Source organism: Jatropha curcas, chromosome 7, assembly GCF_041381405.1.
Source record: "Jatropha curcas cultivar XTBG-Jc1 chromosome 7, XTBG_Jcur_1.0, whole genome shotgun sequence".
NCBI lineage: Eukaryota > Viridiplantae > Streptophyta > Magnoliopsida > Malpighiales > Euphorbiaceae > Jatropha > Jatropha curcas.
Window position 1 is genome coordinate 29,544,489 of NC_143157.1, and position 25,480 is coordinate 29,569,968.

General features: G+C 36.5%; 5 protein-coding genes across 7 annotated transcripts; 2 read left to right on the top strand and 3 right to left on the bottom strand.

Annotated features, from left to right (window-relative positions):
• Positions 1–1,665: 1,665 nt before the first annotated feature.
• Positions 1,666–5,904, top strand: LOC105643496 (two-component response regulator ARR1). Of its 2 annotated transcripts, none has more exons than XM_089723893.1 (6): positions 1,666–2,148; positions 2,659–2,811; positions 2,899–3,279; positions 3,735–3,811; positions 3,989–5,170; positions 5,258–5,904. In XM_089723893.1, the coding sequence occupies exons 1-6, from the start codon at positions 1,974–1,976 to the stop codon at positions 5,327–5,329; spliced, it is 2,040 nt and encodes a 679-aa protein (XP_089580019.1). In that variant the 5' UTR covers positions 1,666–1,973; the 3' UTR covers positions 5,330–5,904. The 2 variants fall into 2 exon arrangements, with proteins under 2 accessions (XP_089580019.1, XP_012084014.1); XM_012228624.4 differs by having other exon boundaries at positions 1,667–2,148; positions 5,255–5,904.
• A 721-nt stretch (positions 5,905–6,625) lies between these two features.
• On the bottom strand, positions 6,626–9,734 carry LOC105643497 (COBRA-like protein 7). The gene is made up of 2 exons (XM_012228625.4): positions 8,944–9,734; positions 6,626–8,326 (listed from the first exon to the last, which is right to left on the bottom strand). The coding sequence occupies exons 1-2, from the start codon at positions 9,476–9,478 to the stop codon at positions 6,912–6,914; spliced, it is 1,950 nt and encodes a 649-aa protein (XP_012084015.1). The 5' UTR covers positions 9,479–9,734; the 3' UTR covers positions 6,626–6,911.
• A 3,741-nt stretch (positions 9,735–13,475) lies between these two features.
• On the top strand, positions 13,476–14,590 carry LOC105643498 (hydroxyproline-rich glycoprotein family protein). The gene has a single exon (XM_012228626.4). The coding sequence runs from the start codon at positions 13,705–13,707 to the stop codon at positions 14,215–14,217; it is 513 nt and encodes a 170-aa protein (XP_012084016.1). The 5' UTR covers positions 13,476–13,704; the 3' UTR covers positions 14,218–14,590.
• A 2,341-nt stretch (positions 14,591–16,931) lies between these two features.
• Positions 16,932–18,180, bottom strand: LOC105643499 (GATA transcription factor 15). The gene is made up of 3 exons (XM_012228628.4): positions 17,802–18,180; positions 17,591–17,713; positions 16,932–17,502 (listed from the first exon to the last, which is right to left on the bottom strand). The coding sequence occupies exons 1-3, from the start codon at positions 17,820–17,822 to the stop codon at positions 17,236–17,238; spliced, it is 411 nt and encodes a 136-aa protein (XP_012084018.1). The 5' UTR covers positions 17,823–18,180; the 3' UTR covers positions 16,932–17,235.
• A 1,745-nt stretch (positions 18,181–19,925) lies between these two features.
• Positions 19,926–23,813, bottom strand: LOC105643500 (importin subunit alpha-2). 2 transcript variants are annotated; one of them, XM_012228629.4, is made up of 10 exons: positions 23,437–23,813; positions 23,168–23,270; positions 22,964–23,055; positions 22,750–22,881; positions 22,460–22,645; positions 22,202–22,365; positions 22,021–22,099; positions 21,007–21,135; positions 20,642–20,769; positions 19,926–20,528 (listed from the first exon to the last, which is right to left on the bottom strand). In XM_012228629.4, the coding sequence occupies exons 1-10, from the start codon at positions 23,644–23,646 to the stop codon at positions 20,156–20,158; spliced, it is 1,596 nt and encodes a 531-aa protein (XP_012084019.1). In that variant the 5' UTR covers positions 23,647–23,813; the 3' UTR covers positions 19,926–20,155. The 2 variants fall into 2 exon arrangements, with proteins under 2 accessions (XP_012084019.1, XP_012084020.1); XM_012228630.4 differs by having other exon boundaries at positions 23,168–23,264; positions 23,437–23,811.
• Between the last annotated feature and the right edge of the window lie 1,667 nt (positions 23,814–25,480).

Consider the following 25,480-nt stretch of genomic DNA (forward strand, 5'->3'; position numbering starts at 1 on the left):
TCATCGTGAGAGAGAAAAGTTATCAGGGAATATACGTTTTCAGCATGCTACTTTACCTATTTCACAGCTTTCGTTGCAGTGAAAAAAGCAACCCCTATTGTTAATCCATTCAACAACCTCAAATATGAAACTAAAAAGTAAAAACTAGGTTCTTGGTTATGGAGTCACTGATTTTTATTATGCTTAATAGAAAGATGATTAGACATGGATTATAGATAAATTTACTTATAAAATTAGTAAGTCAAAATTTAAAATCGCCATTCGCCACTGTAAAAATGGTTTTACATTACAATTTGATGGGAAGGGAAGAACAAAAAATGCCAAAAAGATGCAGCGGAAGGAGTGGGAACAATATAAGCCAAAGAGACCTTATCTTAAATGAACGGCTGCAAAAGACACGTGTCAGTCTAGGGGGAGAAGGTCTGGGTAGGAATGGGAAGATAAAGAAAGTGTCAGCAAGCAAAGCATGGCAATGGTATGGAAATTAAAGCAGAGACAGACAGAGAGGTAAAAAAGAAAAAACTGATGAAGGGTTACCATCAACAGACAAACATAGCGTTAAAAAAAAAAAGAAGAAGAAGATTACAGATCTTGGATGGACGGGACGGGATACGGGATACCCATTTGGAGTTCCGTTTGTTTGTTAGAAGTGTCACGGGGAATCCGTAAGGACTGGTTACTTATGGTTGGGTTGTTTTCACCTTTTGTGACAATTAAAGAAAAGAAAGGCAATAAGTAGCAGAAAGCTTCTGTCCAATGAAACTTAAAGAAGAAAAAAGTGAGTTCATATACATACATAAATATATGAATTTAGACCACTCTTGGAACTTCAAAGTGGAGAAACTGAACCAACCCACAATTGCAGTGGTGCTTGCCAAGCCTACATTTACTTTCATACAACTATATATAATAGTGCTGGTGGTTTTTGATTGAACAATCCAAAAAAAAAATCAAAAAATTTTCAATTTTCAATAAATTTGAATTATAAATTTTTGAAATATAGTTACAAACCCTCACATTTTGAATTATAAATTTTGGAAATTTTCAAGAAATTATCCTTTTTAGGATATACAAATATGAACATGTGGGTATGAATTGTTTAACTTCAAACTAATTGTCAATTTTTATTTCTCAAGTAGCTTCTTCATCAGGTGCTATATTTATGCTTTGAAGATCGCGACCCATTACCTGTACTGCTGGGAATATGTAGTATATATATAGTATACAGGTTTTAGGATTAGATTTTTTATGGACTGCTTACGATAATAAGTTTATAAAAATTTTTTAGTGACAATAATAATTTTATTATTCTGAAAACAAAAACTTCGTAATTAAATTTGTGATTTTTGGTTTTTTTATTTTTTATCATAAGATAATCTGAGATAAATTCTAATTAAAAATAACAACATTAAAAAAAAAAAAAAAAAGATAAAATGACCAAGTAAATTGTAGTAAACGGAGTGGGGTAAAAGTGAAGACCTAAAGTACTAGGTAATAGCAGTAAAAAACAGGAGACAAAGGTTTAACGTTGGGGCTGTTGTTGGAGTAGATTTAGATATGCGGTGGAGTTAGTTAACTTCATGTGTGAGCTGGATCCACTCTTCCAGGACTGACCCACTTTTGAATAAAATAATCCTTAAAAAAAAATTAAATTATAAAACAATAATAAAAATAATACCCAGAAACAGAGAAATTGAGCTTGAAGCTGATACAAGCCATGTCTTCTTCAACTTTCAATCCAAATAAATATATATAAATTCTCTTCTCTAATAATCCAAAATCTCCTCTCCTCCTTTGCTTTTTCTCCAATTACTTCCTTCTTGCGTATTTCAACTGGGTTCTTTCTCTTTCGAACTGGGTATCAATCTATTTGATGCCAAGTTCTAAGTTCAACTTCAAATATGTGAAATTTTAGTTGCTTTCTTTACTTCGTTTTTCTATTCTTGCTTTGGGATCAAAGGTTTCTCTAAGCTATGAATCTCAGTAACGGAAAGGGATCCATGTCAACGGCCAGCTCTAGTGTAGCTTGGAAAGCTGGGGATGTTGTTTCCGATCAGTTTCCGATAGGCCTGCGAGTATTGGTTGTTGATGATGATCCAACATGTCTCATGATCTTGGAGAAGATGCTTAAAACTTGCCTTTATAAAGGTACTATAAAGAACTTTTTTTTTTTTTATTTGCAACTGTACCTCTATCTCTTCGGTACAATTTCTCTTAAATTTGTTGTTCTAGTGTCAGTTCTGTGCTTTAAGAAATTCTTTTGTTCCATTTGGATGTATTTTTTAACTATATAACGCGTCAATGATGTTTTTTTTTTTTCTTATCGCACTTTAATAATTTTGCCTATGGAGATATGATTTTCCATTTTTAGATTTGGGTTTGGGTCACATCTGTATTACTTCGAGCTGCAATTATGTTCTGCTCCAAAGTCAAGGATTTCGTTAAGCTTATTAATTTGTTTGACCTGACTTGTCTTCTGCAAGATTAATGGCAAATTGAAATCTACTGTTTATTTGCTAGAGATTGGTTTGAATTTGATCTCTGTTTGCTTGTTGTGAAAGGATTGGAGTTTTATCTGTGAATGAATGTCAATGAGAGAGTAGAGGATTGGTCCTTGTGTAATTTGATTGATTAATTTAGGTTAATTTGAATTTTCAGTTACTAAATGCACTCGAGCAGAGCAAGCATTGTCCATGCTCCGAGAGAACAAAAATGGGTATGATATTGTTATAAGTGATGTTCACATGCCAGACATGGATGGATTTAAACTCCTTGAATACATTGGTCTGGAGATGGATCTGCCTGTTATCAGTAAGTTGCTGTCACTTCAGATGGATTTATATCTCAAATAGCTTAGATTTGATTTGTTGTCTCATGTATAATTTGTGAACTTCACAGTGATGTCAGCAGATGATGGGAAAAATGTTGTTATGAAGGGGGTCACCCATGGTGCTTGTGATTACTTGATTAAGCCAGTTCGCATAGAGGCGCTGAAAAACATATGGCAGCACGTGGTTCGGAAGAAAAAGAATGAAATGAAGGACTTGGAGCAATCAGGAAGCGTAGAAGAAGGAGATCGGCAGCAGAGACAGTCTGAGGATGCAGATTATTCTTCTTCAGTCAATGAAGGGAATTGGAGAAACTCAAAGAAGAGGAAAGATGAGGAAGATGAAGCAGATGAGAGGGATGATACATCCACACTAAAGAAGCCGCGTGTAGTTTGGTCAGTTGAACTCCACCAACAGTTTGTTGCAGCAGTTAATCAACTAGGCATTGACAGTATGTATCTTTACCATTGTCTTTTTATTTCTTCTGTTTTTTTTTTTTTTTTTTTAAATTTTTTTTTTTACCTGTATCTTTCAATTCAGCAGTGCTCATTTGCTGCCTATTTTTCATATGCTTCATGCTTGTGAGAGTTTTGCATGTGAGGAGCGGTCTTGGGGCAGTTAACTTTTGATTCATCCTATCTGCTCATATTTTTGGGATAATCAAATGGAATCTCAGGATAATATTGAAAATTACACTTGAAGTTGGATTTCATTTCCAATGAAATTAAAGGAATCTGAACAGAAATATTTGGTAAAAGATTTGGAATTTTTATAAACCATACAAACATGATAGAATCACATTTCAAGATTCTTAGTCAATTTTTATTTACCTTTCAGTGTTTGTCTCCGTGTCAATTTCCTATTCCAATATAAGATTCTCTTAATTTTCTCATTTTATGTGGACAGAGGCTGTTCCTAAGAAAATTCTAGAGTTGATGAATGTCCCTGGGCTCACTAGAGAAAATGTTGCTAGCCACCTTCAGGTATGGAACAGATATGTTTAACATAGTATATTCCAATCTTTATATAGAATTCAAGTAATATGCTATTCTACTTGGTAAACGGTATATGATAAGCGAATTCCCATGCAAATCTTTTCAGCTAAAATTCTTTTTTGATATGGAGTTAGTATGGACTCATTCTCTCCCTTTATGGTACAGAAATATCGATTGTATCTTAGACGACTGAGTGGGGTTTCACAACACCAGAATAATTTAAGCAATCCTTTCATCAGCCCCCAAGAAGCAACTTATGGGCCGCTGTCCTCACTCAATGGACTCGATCTTCAAACTCTTGCTGCTACAGGTCAAATACCAGCACAAAGCCTTGCCACACTTCAAGCAGCAGGACTTGGTCGATCAGCAGTAAAAGCTAGAATGCCCATGCCTATTGTTGACCAAAGAAATCTTTTTAGTTTTGAGAATCCAAAATTGAGATTTGGCGATGGGCAACAGCAACAATTGAACAGTGGTAAGCAGATGAACTTACTTCATGGAATCCCAACAACCATGGAGCCTAAGCAGCTCGCAAATTTGCACCATTCAGCACAATCTCTTGGTAACATGAATATACAAGTCAATAACCATGGTGGTCAGAGTAATTCGTTGCTGATGCAGATGTCTCAATCACAGTCTAGGGGCCAGATACTAAATGAAACGACCGGCTGCCTTGTTTCCACCCTTCCATCGTCTGCAGGGCAGCCTGTTATATCTAATACAATTGCTGGTGGAGTTTTAGCAAGAAACGGTTTAGCTGAAAATGGTAGAGGGACTGGATATAATCCAGTTTCACAATCACCTTCAATGTTGAATTTCCCCTTGAACAATACAGCAGAATTATCTGGTAGTAGCTTTCCTCTAGGAAATTCTCCTGGGATATCCAGTCTCACATCCAAGGGGGCATTTCAAGAAGATGTTAACTCAGAAATAAAAGGATCAGTAGGATTCATTCCAAGTTATGACATTTTTAGTGATCTGAATCAGCATAAATCCCATGATTGGGAACTACAGAATGTGGGCATGACCTTCATTGCCTCTCATCAAACCAACTCTCTAGAAAGCAACCTTGACGTTGGGCCATCAGTTTTATCTCATCAAGGCTTTTCTTCTAGCCAAGGGTCTGCCCAGAACAGGAATATATCTGCTGTAGGCAAACCGATGTTTTCTGCTGGGGATGCCACTGATCACGTAAATCCACAAAGTGTAGGACAACATGTCAACAACTTTTTTGCTGATAATTCAGTGAGGATCAAGTCTGAAACAGTTCCTGATGCAAACTGTCAGGCTGGCCTCTTTCCTGACCAGTTTGGCCAGGAAGATCTCATGAGCGCACTTCTCAAACAAGTTGGTTCCTTCTCTTTATTTCTTTGTATTGGCTTTAAGACTTTTGGTTTCTAACTGTTGTGTCAAAATTCTTCAATTTTGCAGCAGCAAGGAAGTGTAGGACCTACTGAAAATGAGTTCGACTTTGATGGGTATCCCATGGATAATATTCCTGTGTAGCAGTTCTCTTTGCAGTTTCTGATGTACATACCTGCTGTCACAGAAGAATTTGATTTTACCTCTTCTGTAACCAGAGGGATGCAGTTCAAATTAGTGTTTTTCTTATCAGGGGACACAATTGCTTGATTTTGCATAGCTGCATTTGTTGTGTATATGATGGTGTTCAGCTGGTTTAGTTTGGACAAAAGAAAAGCAGACAAATGGGAAGTCCAGATTGCATATTCTGTCTGGAAGGTATTTGCAGATCTTGTGCGATAGCACTGCATGAAATGCCAAGGGCATACATGCAAAATTTTGGCTGCATTGGGTTGGAAATCTAGTGAGAAGCAACTAATTTTAGGGTGTTTGTGGAGTTGTCCATTGGTCTGAGTTATGAAGACAACTTCAACTTCTTAGACTTTTTCAGAATTTTAGGAGATTTTCTAACTCTAATAACACATCAAGTTTTTTTTTTTTTCTTTTTTCATCTTGTTTTATTTATATTTTCTTATTTAAGGAATTGACCTTGATGTATATAATTCCATTTGATACCTCTAGACATAAGTCTGGGTAATTTTAATTTCTTTTTTCCTTGATGTTTTCTTGTGCTTTAATTTTGATTTTTTTTTTCTTTTTCTGGCATTTTTGTAATGAGACGTTAAACTTCACTTTCTTTTATCATGAAATAGATATGGTCATTAACTGAGGAAGCAGCGAGCTTCGAGCTGAATATGGCTTCATGAAAGATATATTTTTTTTCTCTTATCTGTTAATTCCATTGTGAAGTTCGGTATATTAGTTTGTTAGTTTTAACGAATTTAACGAAACGGCACTGCTATTTCTTATAAAACCACCAAACGAGAACTAATCGGTTTCCATTTTTCTGGCAAGTTGTCGTTATTCATTCTTCTAACTTCTCGTTCACGTACCCCATGGTTAGTTTTCGATAAATTGCAAAACCACACAAAATATCGCGATTACTCAACTGGAAATATCCAATTGGGCCTGGTTTCATGACAAGATTCAACCGATACAAACGACAAAACCTTGATGTTAGCAATAAGCGATGGTTTGCTTTTAGGATTGGCGTTTCGAATGTCATCCTCACAGCTCATTGGAAGTTTAAGCACAGAAGTCGAAAGACCAAAGTAGGATTTATCAGTCGGGATAGGACGATTCGACTAGATTGGGTATCCAAGAATCATAGAAATGCCCTCAAAATTGGTAGCCTTGCACCAGTTTTTCCTGTTCAAATGTTCAATCAACAATGAACATCAAGAACCTCCAGCTCTAACATATATGCATCACCAGACAACCTTAAAAAGAAGAGAATAATGAATATTAATATTACTGTCCAACAATGCCTACACATCATGTCAAATTGTGCATTCGCTTTGAAAACAAAAAATGATATTACAGTTATTATACATCATCCGTTCAGAATGTGCAGAGCACAACAGCACACCTGCTAGGTGCTAGCAACACGAAGCTGCATAGCAATCTCAGTATGCATATTTTCTTGTATGCGAAACTTCCTGAGTGAGAAATTATATATCAGACCCTTGAAAGAATTAAAAGAATTACAAGTTTTCTGCTTTCACAGCTACTGCTTCATCAGCATGAATAGGATAGCTGCTAAAAGGACCGAAAAAATTGTAGCCGATCCCTTTCTATTGCTGTTGCTTGTTGGGAATATTTTAGGAAGTGAGCACTCCTCCCCATTGAAGAATACTTTAGTAGGAAACCCATCCCCAGCAGCCACATTGACTGCAGGTATACCTTTCTTAGTAAATGAAATCACAGACTGTTGTTTTCCAGGCACCCTAGGATTTTTTGTTGGATCAGCTGCATCAGTTTCGGCCACAAGATAGTTCAACCCTGAAAGGCCTTGCATTGTTATAGTATTGTTGACGCCCTCCAAACTGCTTCCATTTAATGAGTACATTGCTTCGAAACCAGCAGCTGCATTGTCCAACTGTACTGCAGCAAACCAATCCGCAAATGAAATTTCATCCCAGTTGAATATCGTGATCCTTGCACTCCATCCACGAGTATAATCTGTATAAACATGCCAGTTGATGCTAACCCCACAATTATCTCCACAGGGCATAGGGTTTGGGACTGTTAGATGTTTAAGGCTAGACCAAGCTCTAGCCATAGCACTTCGATTATCGAAAGGTATTAGGAGTGCCTCTGGTGGAAGAAGAACAGCTGGAGCAGTTCTACTACAAGTCCTAGCTGTGTTACTGGGGCATCCACATGCACAGGTGTTGCATGGGATGACTGAATCATTGTAGTAAGCAGAGAATGATACACAGCATCTGGGGCTTGCTCCCTTCGGTTGAGTGATATTGCAAACTACCTGCCAGCTAGCAACTGCAGTTGAATTTGATGGTAAACCACTTGTGTCTGGAAATTGGCTAGGGCTTACTCTAACTGGAGGACCACATTGATAATCAGGGTTAAGTGTGCCATTGATCTTCCAGTTCTGTGGTGGTGAGAGCTCAGACCGATTAAGATCTGGAGGCATTTTAAAAACCTGCATCTGGAAAGCTGAAGTTGACTTGCTTGGGTCCATCCACGGTGGCAAAATAGTACCATTTCGACAACAATAGGGTTTCAGCCCAAGGCTTGTATCGTTGAACTTTGTTGGAGGCAGGTCAATGATTGTTGGCCTTCTTTCGCAGTTTAATACATTTGCAAAATCCAGATCGCTATAATATGTACCTTGTGGGCCAAATATGCAGTCAGATGAATCGACAACATATGGATAAGCCCCTTTCATGGTGTAGATAAATTCATCTTTCATCCAATCCCAGCTCAATTTCCAGTTATCAAGACGACCAAGGGGATTGTGATTCTCAATAGTAACCTGTGCCCAGTAATTAGAAGAATATGTTCTGATCACATCATACATAATCGTGAGGTCCCCATTCCGGCGAGGCAGGAACTCCTCCTCCACTGTGATGTTTGTTTTGAACTTCTCGTCTTTGGTACAACAAAGATACATTACACTACCTGGGAAGCCAAAAAAGATGGACATCAATAGTTGTAGAAACACATATAACTTCAGAACAGAACTCGAAGTTAGAGCAATATCATGTGATACTTCTACTTTCGATGATATTTTAGTAAAAGCAATTGATGGGAGAATAAGTACTCCACAGTTCAAAAGGATATTCTCTGATAATTGATAAATCTAAACTGATACACCAAGTTATAATTTCAAGAAATAACGAAGAAAAGAGTTTTTTTGTGTTCAATTTCATTTTCCAAACATTAGAACTCAAGGAGATGCAAGAAATTCTCCTCGAGAATCGGAGAGCCAAAACATGTTTAATGAGAATAATCAAACATAGCGATAAAATGTTTGAAGCTCCAATAGATCAAATCTATACATCAAAATAGCTTACAGCAAAACCTTATAGTTTCACTTTGGATAAGATCTGAAACCTTTTTTTCTGATCACTAATCTTTTTTCCTCTAACAAAATAGGTTTAATCTTATACCCCATACATCTCCCACTTCCAACCAGATCAAATTACCATCTTTATTAATAGATAAGTGACCAAGACCATAAACCAAACCTTCAAAATCAGAACTTTATTGAAACCCAAAACAAACTGCAAACTCACCTTCCTTGGTAGTCCGAGGACAAACAAATCCATCATTAGCCAGAGTGATATTGGATGGCCAAGGTACATCCTTCAACGGCACACCAAACTGCGTTCCCAACAACTTTACCTGAACCGAAGTCTGAGTCGAATCACCCGCAGTCTCAATTGGCGTCTTGAGATCAGTCATGGGATACCCAGCAAAAACAGTACCATTCCCAACTTTAGCAGGCAAGCTAGTCCCATCAGCAAGAATAGCATTAGATGCAGAGACTAACAACTCATCATTTGCAAAACCCACAAAGACCTTCCACGATTTCAACTCATCAACCCCGTTATTTTGTATACTCAGCGTGGACTCAAACCTGTACGGCTGGTTAGTGGGAACGGTGGGCTTGAGTTGGGTTCCTCCTTCATATTGATACGATAAGAATATCCCATTACACGCACTGGCCGCCGGAGCGGGTGCTTCGTCGGCTGAGGTGCTTGTTTGCGAGATCGCGGAGGGTACCGTACTAAAAAGGATCAAAAAGAGCAGATTCAAGTTCAAAGCCATGATTTTTGCACAGAGCAAGTAAAATGAAGTGGTTTTTCTAGTTGAGAAGAAAGAATGCAAAAATGAGAAACGCGTTAGGGATAATCGAACTACAGCTTAGTATAGCTGTCGTCGTGGCGGAATTCAAACGAGGTTTCGGGGAGTGACGATATAGTTTTTTTTTTAAAATTATTTTTGCCTTTTGGAATTTAAATAAAAAAAGAAATTCGCAAAAACACTTTCGTTGCAACGCAAAACGGGAAAGGGAAAATAGATAGATGTCTTCGCTTCTCTTTCTGTTTTGAATTTGTAATGAGACGACTTTACGGTCTAAGATTCGGCTAAGATCAAGTGCGGTAGGGACTACTATAAAATCATACAGGTTGTCAACGGTACAAGGCCATGTCAGCATTGCATAACACTAATGCATACTCGGTCCCATGACATTTTGTATGATTTGAGGTTTAGACGGTGAGATTTTATACAGGAAAATGATATGGGAACATACCTTTTCCTTGAGGGGCACCAACTCTGGCTTATATTGCGGGCACGTCATTGTCTGCGCGGGAACCAAAACGTGTGCGCTGTGGGACCGTATCGGGACCTACCTAGATCCCATAAGTCGATAACAAAATCCAAAGAGCACGAAGGATTGGCCCAACACCAAGAACAAGAAAGCCCATTACTTGGTGAAGTGGGCTGGATAAATGAAGCATTTCAAACTGTCAACTAGCCGTTACTCAAAAAAAGAGGTTTTCTTCTTCTTTTTCTTTTTTAGTTCTCCCCTTTCTTTGAGTGTTTCTTCTTTTCATTTTTTTAGAAAAAAAAAAAAAAGACATAACTAGCTATTATTTATTTTCTTTCCTCACTCTAAGTTCCTAAGTTAAACAATATATAAAATTAAAAAATTAAATAACAATTTGAGAGATTATTGATTTAAATTGTACGTGCAATGCACATGCGATGATTTTCTCCAGATAAATTATATTAATTATTAAAATTTAAATAATTACATATTGATTATTATAAGAAAGTCACTACACATAACACCTAAACAGATGAGACACAAATTAGTGAGCCTAGTAAGTGCTTTTTTTGTATGATTATAAGCTAAATTTGAAGCTAACCAAATCAAGAAGAAAGGATCATTGCTGACTTAGCTAGTTTATGTGATTTTGATGGACTATAAGACAAAGAAAACGGCTAGTAAATGATGAACAAATTTGAATTTTCAGAGTTCGAAAAGAACAACGAGAGCAATGGAAATAGGCAGACAGAAATGGATGGGTAAGAGAAGAGTATGATATGAGGAGCAATGTTAGGTTATCCTCGATCCTTTAATTTATTCATAAGCAGCGAAATTCCCGTTTGAGCCTACCAGCTGGCGGTATGGCCCATCAAATCAGCCCATAACATAGTAATGGACATACGATTACAGAATGGGCCTGCTTTTCTTTTCCTGTCCTTTTCTAAACTATTATTTTATTGGGACTTGGGAGACGAGATTCAAAAGTCTAAATAAATAACTCTCTCTTGTTGAGAGCTGCTTCAGTGGGTTTGACTCGTAAATAGCAGCTGTAAATTACTAAAATAGACATTCTTCTCTTCAACAAAGATGGAGGATGATAATTAAACACCAAAACAAACCACAGGTCCATTCTCAATATCCAAACCAACGAACATAGAGAGTTGGATTTAGCCAGATTAGGAGTAATTCTATTTAAATTTATAGAATATAAATTTTTTACTCTCTCAATTATTATTATTATTATTATTTTTTTCATGTAAGGAGTCAACTTTTATTCAACTGTTGACCCTTGTTGCAATAAATAATATACTACTCGTCTTTTCTTAATCGATCGTTTTCTGGGAAAAAGATGAGCAAATTATTGATAATTGGGGTGTGAATGTGATGAAATTAGAAAATGAGTTGAGTCGCTGTAGAAAGCATGTGGGATGAGAATAAAGTGCACGCTCGTCATAGAATCATCAAAGGGCCCTCAAAATAAGGCAGGTGCTGACTGTCAACCAACCATGGAGTTTGTCTTTGTTCTTAGATTAGGGTCCAAAATTTTTTTATATGATATTACAACGAAATGTCATAATTCATTTGCTTGATTGGTAAAGTGTCCAAAACCAATTCCCCTACGGTGGTCGTGTTAATGCTGCCTTAAATTGGTGGCAGCTCGCCAGCCTTTTCTTTCTACTACTTGCTTCATATTTATTCAAGAACGTCATAGAATCATCTTTGCTTGAAATTATTGATTTGATGCCGCTGTCTAGCTAACTACTTTTACTATGGATTACAGCTTTTATACTTGTAATTACCTAAAATGTAAAATTCCGTTTTTTCCGTATAACTCCATTATTTCGGCGTTACATTTTTTTGTTTCCATTTCCATACAACAAAGGTTGTCAACTTGCCAAGAAACTCAAATTTGGGATCTTTCTATTGAACCATATGTATATGGACCTGAAAAGAAAGGAGAGAAAAAGAAAGAAAGCGAAGGAAATGGATTAGAAGTAGATACATATATATATATATATATATATATATAATGTTTAAACTTTTGAGTTTCTTCAACCGAGTAATGATGACTAGAAAGAACTTATAAAAGGTTATATCATGAGAGGAAAAAAGCTCCAACAGAAAATTAGAACAAAGCAAACTAGTAAAGTGAAAGATTCTTCAGATTGGGTTTCTGGATTTTTGCTTTTCATTTATTTATTTATATACTAATATTTACACCTTTTGTTCATATAAAAGCATTAATTTTATTATATTGGTAATATAAGAAATATAAAATTAAATGAAATGCACTGCAAGACTTATTGTCCTGTACATGATTCATAGGAAGTTTGAGAAATAAAATATAAACATAAAACGGTTCTGCAGCCTTTAGGTTTTATTAGGACAAAGTGGAACCCACAAGATGAACTTGGTGTTGGACTTTGAATTTGCAGTGGACATTTGCCGCTGAAACAGCCTGGAAAGGTCCTCCACGTATAGCTTTTCTCACTATAGAATATGACAATCTGTATCTTAAAAGCTAGTTAACTATATTTATTTACCAGACTTCTTACGTGGGATTAATACCTGCAATCAAATTTATAATCTTCTCATCCATTTTTATAGTCTTGTTTATGTTTGGTCAGAAGAGATGGCTCCGTAATGTTACACCAACACTGTAACCGATGTAACTTACTTAGACTTGCTCTCTGAGTCCATCCACAGATCCAATAAATCTTGATATAGATTTTTTAAATATTGTTCTCATTTTATTTATTTATTTTTCCTAATGAATAGTTAGAATTGTTTTTTTTTTTTAAATTATATATATATATATATATATTTCAATAATTTTATCCATAGTACTATGGATTTTGGGTAAGCCATTCTCCTCTGTAGCAAAGAAAGAAAGATACAGAAATTACTAGACACAAGTACTGCGAGTCAATTATTTTCCTGTTCTTGTATGGAGAAGAAATTTCCAAACAAGAGTAACGAACAACTGGATTTCCTTTAGCAGTAACACAGTATCAATGTGAACAGTTACTAGCACCACGTGGAGCTTGCGTCTTCTTTACGTCTTCTGTCCATATGCCATGTCACCACACAATCAAACCCTGCAGATTCTTCCACGTATGAACGTTTACACCCCTTGGTCAAGCCCATCTTTAACGACTCCGCCTTTTTCAGTCTTTCTTCCAACGTCACCGTTTTACTTTTCATGAACTTACTGGTGAGCAATAACTCGACAAACGAACTCTGTCCAACTCAGTAAAGTAGAGAGCTAAGCCAACGATTAACAAACTACTTGATTCCAATTACACCCTCTATAATTCACTGACTTAACATAATTACCCCTGAACGACGTGTTTTGATCGTGTATATCCAAATGGATACACTAACCCTTTCTCTCTCCTTCTAGTAAAGCAAAACGTGTCGGTGTCATCTTTTGGAATTTCAGGCTCCTCTTTTTTTAATCCTTTTTTCTTTTACTAATTTTTTAAAGCATCATATTAAAAGGTGATGGTGAATGGTGTATCTTCAAAGATAAGAGACACTATAGTCTAGTGCAACGCACTCTCGATACTCATTACTATCCCCTTTCTTTCTCTGTCTTACTCTTTCTTTTTCTCTGTGCTGTACTCATTTCTTGTTCTCAATTTCTCATAAAAAATAAGCTGAAAATTTTCTTGATCTTGCTCTGCATTAAAGAACATTTCTTGAATTCTGAAGGCTGATGTTAATTGTTGCAAGAATGGAAAGAGTTCAAAAAATAACGCTGTCTCTACTCTCTCTTCTCTTGGTACTACCTTATACCAGCCCCTCACCTATCCCAAAATCAAGAATGATGTACCAGATCGCATGCACAATGTGCTCAACCTGTTGTAACCCTGTTCCATCGCCTCCGCCGCCATCACCATCTCCACCTCCACCAGCATCTACCTCTAATTGTCCGCCGCCGCCATCTCCGCCTAGCTCATCAGGCTCCTACTATTACTCCCCACCGCCACCTTCCACTTACACTTACTCCTCTCCACCACCACCACAGGGTGGCGGTTCTTATTACAATTATCCACCACCATATAATAAAAACTACCCTACACCTCCACCTCCTAACCCAATTGTTCCTTACTTCCCTTTCTATTATTATAGCCCACCTCCTCCTTCCATTTCTGGGTCTTTAAAGCTGTTGGGTTCTGTTAGTTACACCATTGTTGTTGTATTGATCGTTGTGTTTTCTTTGTTTTGATAGAAACTATAAACGAAGGATAAAGAAATTCAAATAATGTGTCAGATTGGCAGATCTGTTAATTTTCAGCAGAAAGAGAGGGTCTTGAAAGTTCATCTCTGAAAGCAGTGAGAAGTAAGAGAAATGGACAAGAACTGAAGAAGTGAAAGACTGTTCTTGGAGCTTGCCGATTTACGAGATTGCCCTTCTTGCACTGAACTTGTCAAGGAGGAGACAACAATGATGACAATTGGGAAGTAATTAGTCTATTCTAATTCTCTTTTCTCTCTTTTGCTGTAGAGTGATCTGTAATTTGTTGACAACTTGTACCTATCTTTGTTGTTCTTTTCCTTTGCATTAATTTAAAATAATAATTAGTCATTTTTGTCACCAATTAAGCCTGCTTAATCTTTCTTTTCCCCCTTTATATATACAGTTCAGCCAATGCTTAAAACAGTAATTAACTTTGGTCTCTTTGTAATTAATGTTTAAACAATGAACCACATTACTTTATTGTTTAACATTTAATATTAGGTAGTATGATTGGATGATTGTGTAATAATTAATTATTTCTAGTTAGTGAATGATATTTTTTAATTTATTTTTCTATATTTTCTTTTATATATGCATAAAAATTTTAAATTGAATTATAGTCTCTAGGGCAACAACTTTTAAATTATAGTATCTTATATTTGTTAGTTATGTTATTTGGTTGTATCTGATTTATAATTAGTAACATTTAATTAGGGTTAGTAAAATAATTTCAGCTATTAAAATAATTAATTTTGCTTCGCTATAATATAAATCATATAAATGCAGTTCAACGGTTGGTGGATGAGGATGAATCCATTAATATACGGTGTACATTTTTCTAATCACGTCACCATTTACAATCCTGTCCCGCTAAACTTTTACTTATCAACTAAGCTGCTTAATTAGCTTCGTTAATCAAAAATAAAATTATCATTGTTCTTTTTACGAGACGAAGTAAAACCATTAAAAGAAAGGTGGCGGGAACTTTACATCGCTGAGCTGGCGACACGTCACACGTGGTCAGTGGTCAGGAATCAGGTACTTCGTAGGCCTTTGGTAATAGATGGTTCCATGCAATCTGCTCCGTTGGCTGTGCTAGAACAATCTATTCTGAGTTTCTGGCAGGATTTCTGTAATCTGAGTGGTTGATAGTTGTAATATAATTTGGGTTTCAACGGACGGTTGACAGCAGAATTCCTTCTACTCATTGGCGAATGTGACAAATGTGCAAAAGCTACCGTCAAATTAGCCATTTCCCTGTTTTCCACGTGAAGAGAAAGAGGAAACTAGAAATAGACTGAGAAATGGTAAAAGAATAATATGTGGGCGAGGAGAAGGGCATGTGGGTCAATTAAGCCTTTTTTGCCTCCTCCAATATTATGAAATAGACAAAGACAAAAACACAGAAAGAATTAGCTGGATGGCACCTATGCTAATGGGTGGTAGGGTCAATCGAGTAATGCAAAGGCATCCCATCATGAATACAAATAGTAACCATGACTAAGGCTAAAGTGGTAAAACTTGCAAGTTTTAGGGTTATATGTATGCATGGAGAGTTTTGCTGGTGGGCTTGGGGTTGACATATATAAGGCCCATGTTTTACCCAACAAAGTGTTACGGACTTGCGGTTCAGCAACTCGATCCACTGTTGCTGTTTTACTTGTTATCAATTACTACTAGTGGCCCCCGTTAAATAATGGCAATGGATTTCGTTTATCTTATCGTATCCCATCCCGTCCAATCCGACTAGACTACTGGTTATTTTAAAACTGGTTTCAGATAATTATGAGTTTAAGATTAATTATTTATTCTAGATTTGAAGATTAACGGTTTAATACATTACTGTCTATTATTCAAAAGCCATTTATACGGATATATAAAATAAATATTTTACAAAAGTTATTAATTTAAATTATATAATATTTTACTAAGTAAATATGAATTTTAAATAATTTTTTAAAACTGAATAAGAGAATTAATTATTATTTAATTTTTTTTTCTTTTATTAGGTTCTCAAGCCTATGCAAATAAATGTTTTAGGCTGAAAGAAAAAAAAAAAAAAGAAAAGTTAAGTTGAGAATTCGAATCATGCAAAATTTGAGGGAGCCCAAGGCTATGCTGACAAATATTTAGGCTGGCCCATAAAATATCTCGGCATCTGTAGCTATGAGCTGGGCCTTAACCAGGAGGCCGGGGCCCACCTACAATGAAGAAATCTGTCCGTTACATTAGGCGTGTTTGGCTCCTAAGAAAACCGGATGGCGCTTCCCTCAGTCCCTCGTACAATACTAGCATAAGTCGAATTCAGCTTTTTCATGTCGCTGGGACGGGATTAAATTTCACGTTCCCGCTCCTAAAAATTTTTTATAAATTTTTTGAATACAATTCGTACATTTTCTGTCAGACCTATTAATAGGGAAAAAGGTGGTTAAAGGTCTAAAAGTGTGTTTGGCTCCTAAGAAAATAGGAATAGGATGGCGCCTAGCTCAGTCAATAACTGTACTAACGACAATTTGGAAAGTTTGAATCTAGCTTTTCAATTCGCCGGGAAAAATTAGCTATTCATATTCCCGCTTATAAAAATTTCTTCTTTTATATGCATATTTCTCTTCTCTTACTACAAGAGAATCAGAAAAAACTTAAAAATTGAATTCTTTGTTCAATGAGCCAAAGTGGTGCTATTTCTTGCCAGACCACAGAAATAAAAGATAATGTCCCTTAAAAAGGACATAACATATCGAATTGCTTTGTTAGGAAAAATTTATAAAATGACAAATATGAAATATCCACTTCCACCTTCCACCTTTTGCATTTCTTCAACTCAAATCCAAAATCCCAAATACAGTTAGCCCAAATCTTGAAAAAAGAACACCTACCCAAAAAAAAAGAAAAAAAAGAAAAAAATAATACCTAATCAAGACCAAAACTAAAAATCACAGCATACACTTCAACTTAATTGGGTCAGCTAATACAACAATTTGTCGATTTCCTTTATTATACCTAACGCTAAGCATAAACAGAGCCATAAGATAATGCCATTAATAGCACAGCAGCTTGCTCTTCTTCTCCTAGCTTCCTTCTCTGTTTCTCCACCGTCGATCTCTGCATCAATACCTCTCTACCCAAAGCCAATAGTCTCTGCTTTAACCCATCGCCTAATCTATTACTATTACTGCTCGCTTTTCTTGCTTTCTTCTCACTTGCTGCTCTGCTTAAACCCAAACTGTCTCTCTTCTTCTTCCTGCTCCTGATTCCACATGCGTTGCATAAAGACTGCAAATCAAACAGTGAAATCACGAAATTAGATTCAGATCAAAGCTTAAACAATGGAAATAATAGCTGATCCGTCACTGATTAGTACCTTCGGGCCAGCTGGACCGCCTCTCCATAACGGTGTCTTTGTAGTTCCGCAATCGGCACAGCTCTTCTTCTGCTGGTTATCTCCTTCTGTTGATTTGCTACTCATATCTTCAGGCTCTGATCCCTGCATAGTAGAAACCAAGACAGCTTGATTAGCTAAGATTTGGAGAAGATCGAAGATCAAATCTAGAAATAAACTGAAGCTCACTCACTTTCTCATTTGGATCCAGCATTTTAACAGATACACTTGAGATCTAAAAGAAACCCAGATGAGATAAGTAGGTATGCTAAACTGGGTATTGATTAAGATTGCTGATTGGGTTGAGGCAATAGCAGAAGCTGAAAGTCTACTGATTAAAAGATCTGGCTATGGAGGGAAGAGATCAAGAAAAGAAATCAAAGAGCTAATTAAAAGAATAAGAGAGGGATCAGAATCAGTAAATGAGAAAGGTGAAGATATTAAATTTTTTTTTTTTTTCCCTGTAAAATCCTAAAAAAGAGAAATGGACATGCAGCGAAGGAGGAGAGTGTGTGCAGAGGCGAAAATTAGGAATCGAACCGACACAGACACACACCGCACGCACAAGCGGATCTGAAAAACACTTTATAAATGGGACGCGAAACCCTAGCCCATCTAGTAGTAATAGAATGACGAAAATAGCCCTGGTTACGGAACATTTTCCGCCATGAAACGTACCCGCCAAAATCCCAAAAAGAGCGAGCTGAAAATGAACAAAAAGGGCGCCATTTTGCAACAATTTTTTGTCCGAACGAAATTAAAAAAGGATAGAAAGGGAAAAAAAGGCGCCATCGAATAGGAATTTGGGCTCGCAAATGGAATTTTTACTATTTTATTCCGTTAATGGGCTAATCATAATAAGGGAATGATTGGGTGGAGTTAACTACATTCGCATTATTGAGTGGGGAGTCAGAGATGTTACAACTCAACCGTTTGATTGGTCAGAAACGACTTTTGTGATAGTTATTTGGTTTACCATTGCGTTTGTCAACTAATGATTTTTCTCTCTCACTTTTCATATGTACTTGAAGATTGCAAACTGTACGTCGACATACCAGGATGAGATGAGGATCAGGATTCCATTTCTTTCAAATAATAAAAAAAAAAAAATTAATACTATATAGTTTCCTATGGTAAAAATCAAAAATTTTTTTTACTCTAGCAATGCGTTTTTACTTTTCACCAATTGTTAAATTAAACATTTATAATTAGTCTCAAAGCAATAGTAATTGGTTATAATGTAACTCTTTTTACTTAATCGCACCAATCTAAATACTTGAGCCTTTATATTTTCAATTATTAATAAAATTTATTTATAAACTTTATTTTGCTAAACTATATTGTTAAAAATTGAATATTTGGATTTAATTTATGGTTAAGAAAATTGAATTTGAAACCAGAATTATTGTCATTCCGTAATTAATGTTCATGTTAGCGCAAGTGGGTTTGTTGTCAAATGATAATTAAATTAAAAATTTATTACCTGAAAATGATAATTAATGATTGGTCAGAGATAAAGATTGTTGTTCCTTGTTGTGGCAAGGCTGTTTGTTCTGTAACCTGACATTTATTTACTCAGAACATTCAAGATAGGAGCAACTATTAATGAAAATACATTTGTTATGTTAAAGACAAAATCATATGAGTTGGTGGAACTTGACAAAATGCATCAACATGTATATCCAAAAGGAAGGGAAAAAGAGAGTATGGATCACAACTCATAAAGAAAGATGGGTGGCATTCGATTATCCAAGTTGCTCTATTAGAACCACCCCCTAATAGATCAGGTTTTGTAATCTATTCCAATTAATCACTAGTCAATGTGGTTTTAATCAGACAAAATGTTATCTGGGAAGTACAACTAGGTAATCATTTTTTTTTTATATACCGTCTATGACTAGAAGCTTCTAAATTTTTAACTTGGTTTTGAAAGATGGTTATGACTCTAATTGCGAACAGTGAGTCGATTTATAGAAATTTATTATTATTTTTTTCTTTTATACTATCATTCACAAAAATCAGTAGTCTATTGTTGGATCAAAATAATTTTCTTTTGCAATTTAACAATAGATTTAATTTCCAATCAAGAAAAACAATCGTTAGGTATACTATCTTAAATTTTAATTTAGCAAACGTAATGGGTGGTATGGTAAATGGCTTCGCTACCATCTCAAAAAAAAAAAAAAAAAAAAAAAAAACAAAAACACAGTTCCAGTGGTAAAGTAATTAAATTTCCAACTCATTACGATCATCCAGTTCCAACTAAAGTCCTTGAATCCTAATTCACGACATGTATTAATAATACCTTCAAATCATATGAAAATAAAATAAAATAATCATTGACTGGATAATCACACAAGAAAAGAATTACACAACTAGTCAATTCTTCTTCCACTCTAAATACAGCCAGACCATTTCAAGTTTAAAAGGTTAATAAGCAAGACCAAAACTCAACTTTTAATAATTTAAGGTTAATAATTTAATAATTCAAAAACACAGTTACAGTCAAGTGGATTTTCTGTAGCTTGAAGTGAATGGTACATACCTTCAACTGAAATTGAATCCACCGGATGGAACTGAGGGATCTTTTCCACCAAAGTGGAATCCTTGTTGGAAGCCATCACCTGTAGGCAATGTCTCATCATCTTCCTCCAGCCAATAGGTCTCAAGAACCTTCACAGCCTTCTCATAAATTTCAGTATTGTCATGACTCTGTAAATTTTCAATCTTTTCTAATCCTTCAGCATCATCAATCAACTGGGCATACATATTAACATCTCCACTGTTTCCCAAGTTCTTTTCGGCTTCCCCAACTTTCAGAATGTTCTCTAACCCTTCAAGACATACAGTGACAATCCTTGGATCAGGACAGACAAGGAGATCACACAATGGTTTTACGCACCCTTGACTCACCAAGTACCTATTATAAAAGAAAAGTAAATATTTGTCAACCAAAGGAAATGAGGGAAGTAAACAAAAGAGGTTCAAAGCTAGTAATATCACAGTTCAACAAACGAGTGAAACAACACGTACTTAATTTGCTCATTAGTTCCACCAGAGGTAGCATTTGAAATCGCCCAAGCAGCTTCTTTCTTTATATCAAACTCAGCATTTTGAAGCAAATTAACCAGCGGGGCAATTAAACCAGCCTCAATTACAGCCTACATCATCCAGAAAAGATCTAGAGTAAAGAGCAAAAGCCCCTCAGGTGAAATAGGAGCAAGGAAAAAGCAATAGACCAGACCAACTCAATCAAGTGTCCCCTTGATATTTCCATGCAAATTAAGTCAGTAAATTCAAAATAAATTTGCAAAAGCCTAAAACTTGAAATAAAGAGTAGTCATATAAACACATTACACAGCTTAAAGCATGAACTTTATGAGCTGGTATAGCCGCACCTGAATTTGTTCTTTGTTTCCAGCTGTAATGTTTGAGATGGTCCAGCAAGCTTCTTTCTTAATGCTCTTTTTATGATTATGGGTCAATAGACTTAGAAGGTATGGAAGTGCACCATAGCTTATTACACACTGAGAAAAAGAAACACATTAAAGTTACCCATCACACTTCTGAAGGAAAAGATTGCAAGGACATAAAATAACCACAGAGAGGAGGGGTAGAGATAGAGAGAGGGTGAGATTGATTGTGATTAGAGTGGAAACAAAGCAAACACAATCAACCGATTTAAAATTAGAACATCATAATAAACCTGCATAAATGCAGTAGCACTATATGCTAAAAGGTATAAAAGCAAATACTCTTGCACAATAGCACAAAACAATCTATAATGGAAAAAACCCATAAAATCTTTCCTCTATCAGCCACAAGTTTGCAAATTTCTTAGTCCTTTGTCACTGAAATAACCTCAGCATATAAAGGCTTAGAATTCCTAATGGTCCACAATTTGCCAAGTGAAGCCAAAGTTCTCACAATTCTTTTCCATTAAGGATACTTCTTTTATTTTGTTTAAAATTTCTGAACTTCCACCACACTCTTCAATATGATTGGAAGTTTTAGGAAACAAGGAATTAACACAAAAAGCATACTGATAATATCATATAAAATGCAATACGTGTTGCAAATGCTAAACTGGAAGAAAGCCAATGGCGTGTAATAACCAATGACATTTCTCAAGCCTAACTTTTCTTAAGAGATTCAATTCAAGCCATCCAACAATATTTGTAATGCACAACAAAAGCAACCTACTCTTTGTAAGTAATAACTTCTTTTGTTCCTTTACTTTCCATAATGCTCCCCATAACCATAGAAGAGCGATACTGGCATCACTGGCATCACTTAAGGACGACTACAATTGCCATAAATTGGCACCTTTGTTTCAAGAATAGTTAACACTAAAAGAAAAATAATGCAGATTAATGCAATTATAAAATGCATTTTTATTGAAAAGCTGATACCTGAGTCTGTATGTCGTCCCCTGTCACAATATTTCCAACTGTGCGAAGGGCAGGAACAAGCACTGAAGGAGATGGATGGCTGAAATAAACAAATATATAAACCATCATGAAGTTCATATAATGATTATTAAAGAAAAAATAGCAAACAAGTAAATGCCAGCCAACAATATGTTATACTCACAGAAGGAGCTCAACAAGCCGAGGACAGACACCTGCCTCAATCACAGCTTGGATTTTGTCATTTGTACCATCAGAAAGATAGGAAAGTGCCCAGCAGGCATCAGTTAGAACTTCTTCATCAGCAGAATGCACAAGACGCTCAAGTGCGGGAATTGCAGGCCTCACCTGTCAATTAAATTTCACGACCAATTCCCAAGAGCAGATAATAAAGCTTCAAATCAAGCCTATTAATGCACAAAAGTCAAAAGCAGAAAATAACCTGTTCAAATGGAGGTTGTGGCTTGCCTCTGCAGAAGTTTGATAGTGTCCAGGTTGCATTCCTCAACATTGAAAGTTTTGCATGCTCATTCAACTGTGCCAGCAATGGAAGCAGTGCTCCATGGCTGAGAACAAGATCACGGCATTTTGGGGAGTCACCAGCAACATTTCCCAATGCCCAGACAGCCTAGAGTTTCACCAAGCTTTAAATTAAGAATCTCAACTCCTTGGCTAACTATAAACAAACACATCTATTACAAGAACTAGTGAGGTAACTAAAATACCACATACCTGCTCCCGAACATCATCACTGGGGGAGGCAAGAAGCTTCACGAATATTGGAACTGCACCATGATCAATTACTACCCTTGTGTGCTCTGAGGTTCCAGAGGCAATATTTGTGAGCGCCCAAGCAGCCTCAAACTATGTACATATGAGTTATGACACATAAATATTAGCAATCCGTAAAATAACGATTAATAAAGTGCATTACTATTATACGAACCTGAAGTTGAGGAAAATCTTCCCTCACAAGAAACTCAATAAATCTAGGAACAACCCCAGATTGTATAACTTCCTCAATAGGCGGGCTTCTTTCTGCCAGCAATATTTTATAAATTTAGTCACAGCCAAGAAAGGCATAATATATATGTAAATATAAAAATTGAAAAACAGAATCTACATATACATGAGCAAATGAGCAAAATACCGATTGAAAGCAGTTTTCTGAATTGAGTGGTGGCTTCCAATTGCAAGTTATTATCATCAGACCAAACGCCAGCAACCATCGAAGGCAAGCTTTCTAACTGAAACTTAGAAAAAAATATTAACCGTCAAAAACCGATTGCCACAAAACCTACATATGCAAAAGCACTAAAATCACCAGTCTATAATAATCTCCCAAAGCCCAACCCAATGAACCCAGACGATAGATATTGGACAAATACATTTTCTCTGCAGTTGCGAATGCATAGATACCTTCTTTTCCGCAGCAGAAGAAAGTGCAGTGGCAGGAAATTGCTGAGCCTGGAGACCTTCGCGGCGCTTCTTCTGCAAGCTCTCTTCGCGCTTGTTCTTCCGGATCTCCACCATGTTGTCCTCTCTCCTCCGTCGACCTTCATCGGCATCGACAGCAACCTTGTAACGGTTCCTGCGAGCCTCAGTTCTGGCGTTGGGTCTCAACGACATAATTACTCCTAGAATCTGAAACCTAACAAGCAGGGTGTGAAGGCCAACGAGTAGTAAAACCCTAGTTTTTTGAGTGAAATTTGATTGGAAGTGAAGGCCGAAGAGTTGGTAGAGAGCGTAGATTGAGGTTTGGAAACATTAGAAAGAGTGGCTCTATATACTGTTTTCCATTTCCATTTTCTTTTATTCTTTTTAGTTTTAACTAAAAGCTGCCGTGTTTTTTCAGTAACTTTGAATTTTGATTTCGAAGACGATCATCATCGTGTCCACAAATACAGCGGTAATTTTATTTTTTCTGAATTTTATGCGATTTTTTTTTTTTTTTTTTTTTTGACATTTGAATGTGGTTCAATTATTATAGAAGAAATGAGCAATACAAGAGGGAACAATATCCCAAGTTCGAAAACAAGCCTTACTAGGAATTGATTTAGCCAACACATGAGCTATATCATTTGCTTGTCTTCTAATCCAAGCCAATGTGACATTAAGCAATTGGACTAAGAGTAGTTTACATTCGGAAATGACGACTCCAAACTCAGACCAGTCTTGAGAGGAACTCCTCATAGCATAGTAAACTTGCAGGCAATCGGTCTCAATTTGAATCTTCCAATTAGGGTAGCCTGACAGCAACCAGGACAACACCCTTCGCAGTGCCTGAGCTTCTGCTACTGCTGGAGAAGAACAACCTTGTAATGAAAACGTTGCGGCTGAAACAAACCCACCATGACAGTTTGAGATTACAGCACCAACAGCTTCGTGTCCGACAAAGGGGAGGAGGGCTGCATCAAAGTTTATTTTAAAGGTGCCAGCAGGTGGCAGAGACCATTGGCTACCTGGAGAAACACTTGTGTCTGTACTGGGGTCTGGTAACTTCAACTGGGCTTTCTTCCAAGATGCGAGCATACTTCTAGCGCGAGTCGCCACATGATAAGGTCCTTCTTCCACTTGATTCCATTTCAGCTCATTACGACTCAGCCAAACACTCCATAAGACCATAGTAAAACTCTCAAAGAATGCAGTTTCCCACACCTTGTGCAGATGTTCCAGCATCTGTAAAAGATTTGGAAAATTTCCAATATTAAGCTGAGCACCAAAAAATTGCCAGCAAAATCTTGCTTTTGGACACTCAACAAGGGCATGGACTGATGTTTCAGCAGCACCACAATAATCACATCCTGTATCGAGCTCTAGTCCCCGTCTTTCCAAAACTGTTTTAACTGGTAGAATGTCTCGACAACATCTCCAGAGAAAATGTTTCACTTTCGGTGAAATTTTCAGTGACCAAAGAGCTTTCCAAAAACCTGACCGCCAAGTATCTTCGGTATCCACATATTGGGATGCTACTATTTTGTATCCAGATTTCACAGAATATATCCCTGAGTCTGTCCAATGCCATATAAGAATGTCATCTTGAATATTGGTAGCTAAAGGAATGGAAGTGATAATTTCAGCAATTGAAGGGTTGAAGAGACCATGTATCAATGGCAAATTCCAAGCACGTTCCCCTTGTGCTAAAATAAGGTCTGAAACCCTGATATGCTCAAAGCCGGGAAGAATAGGCAAGTTAACTCGAAGCTGATTATTCTGCAGTAGCCATGGTTCGGTCCAATTCTTTTTTTATTATATTAATTAATTTAGTTTTCATTTCACCCAGGTTTAAGCTGGTGTAAATTCTGAAAAAATGATTCCAATATCAATAAATTAAAATTTTTATTTATGCGATCATTGTGGTCGGGTATAAAGCTCGGCGTTGCAATTGAGGCTGGCGGTAGGGTTTGAACTTAGAAGAAGAACCCACCGACTGAAAAATGAAAATGAGCCCAAATCTGTACAG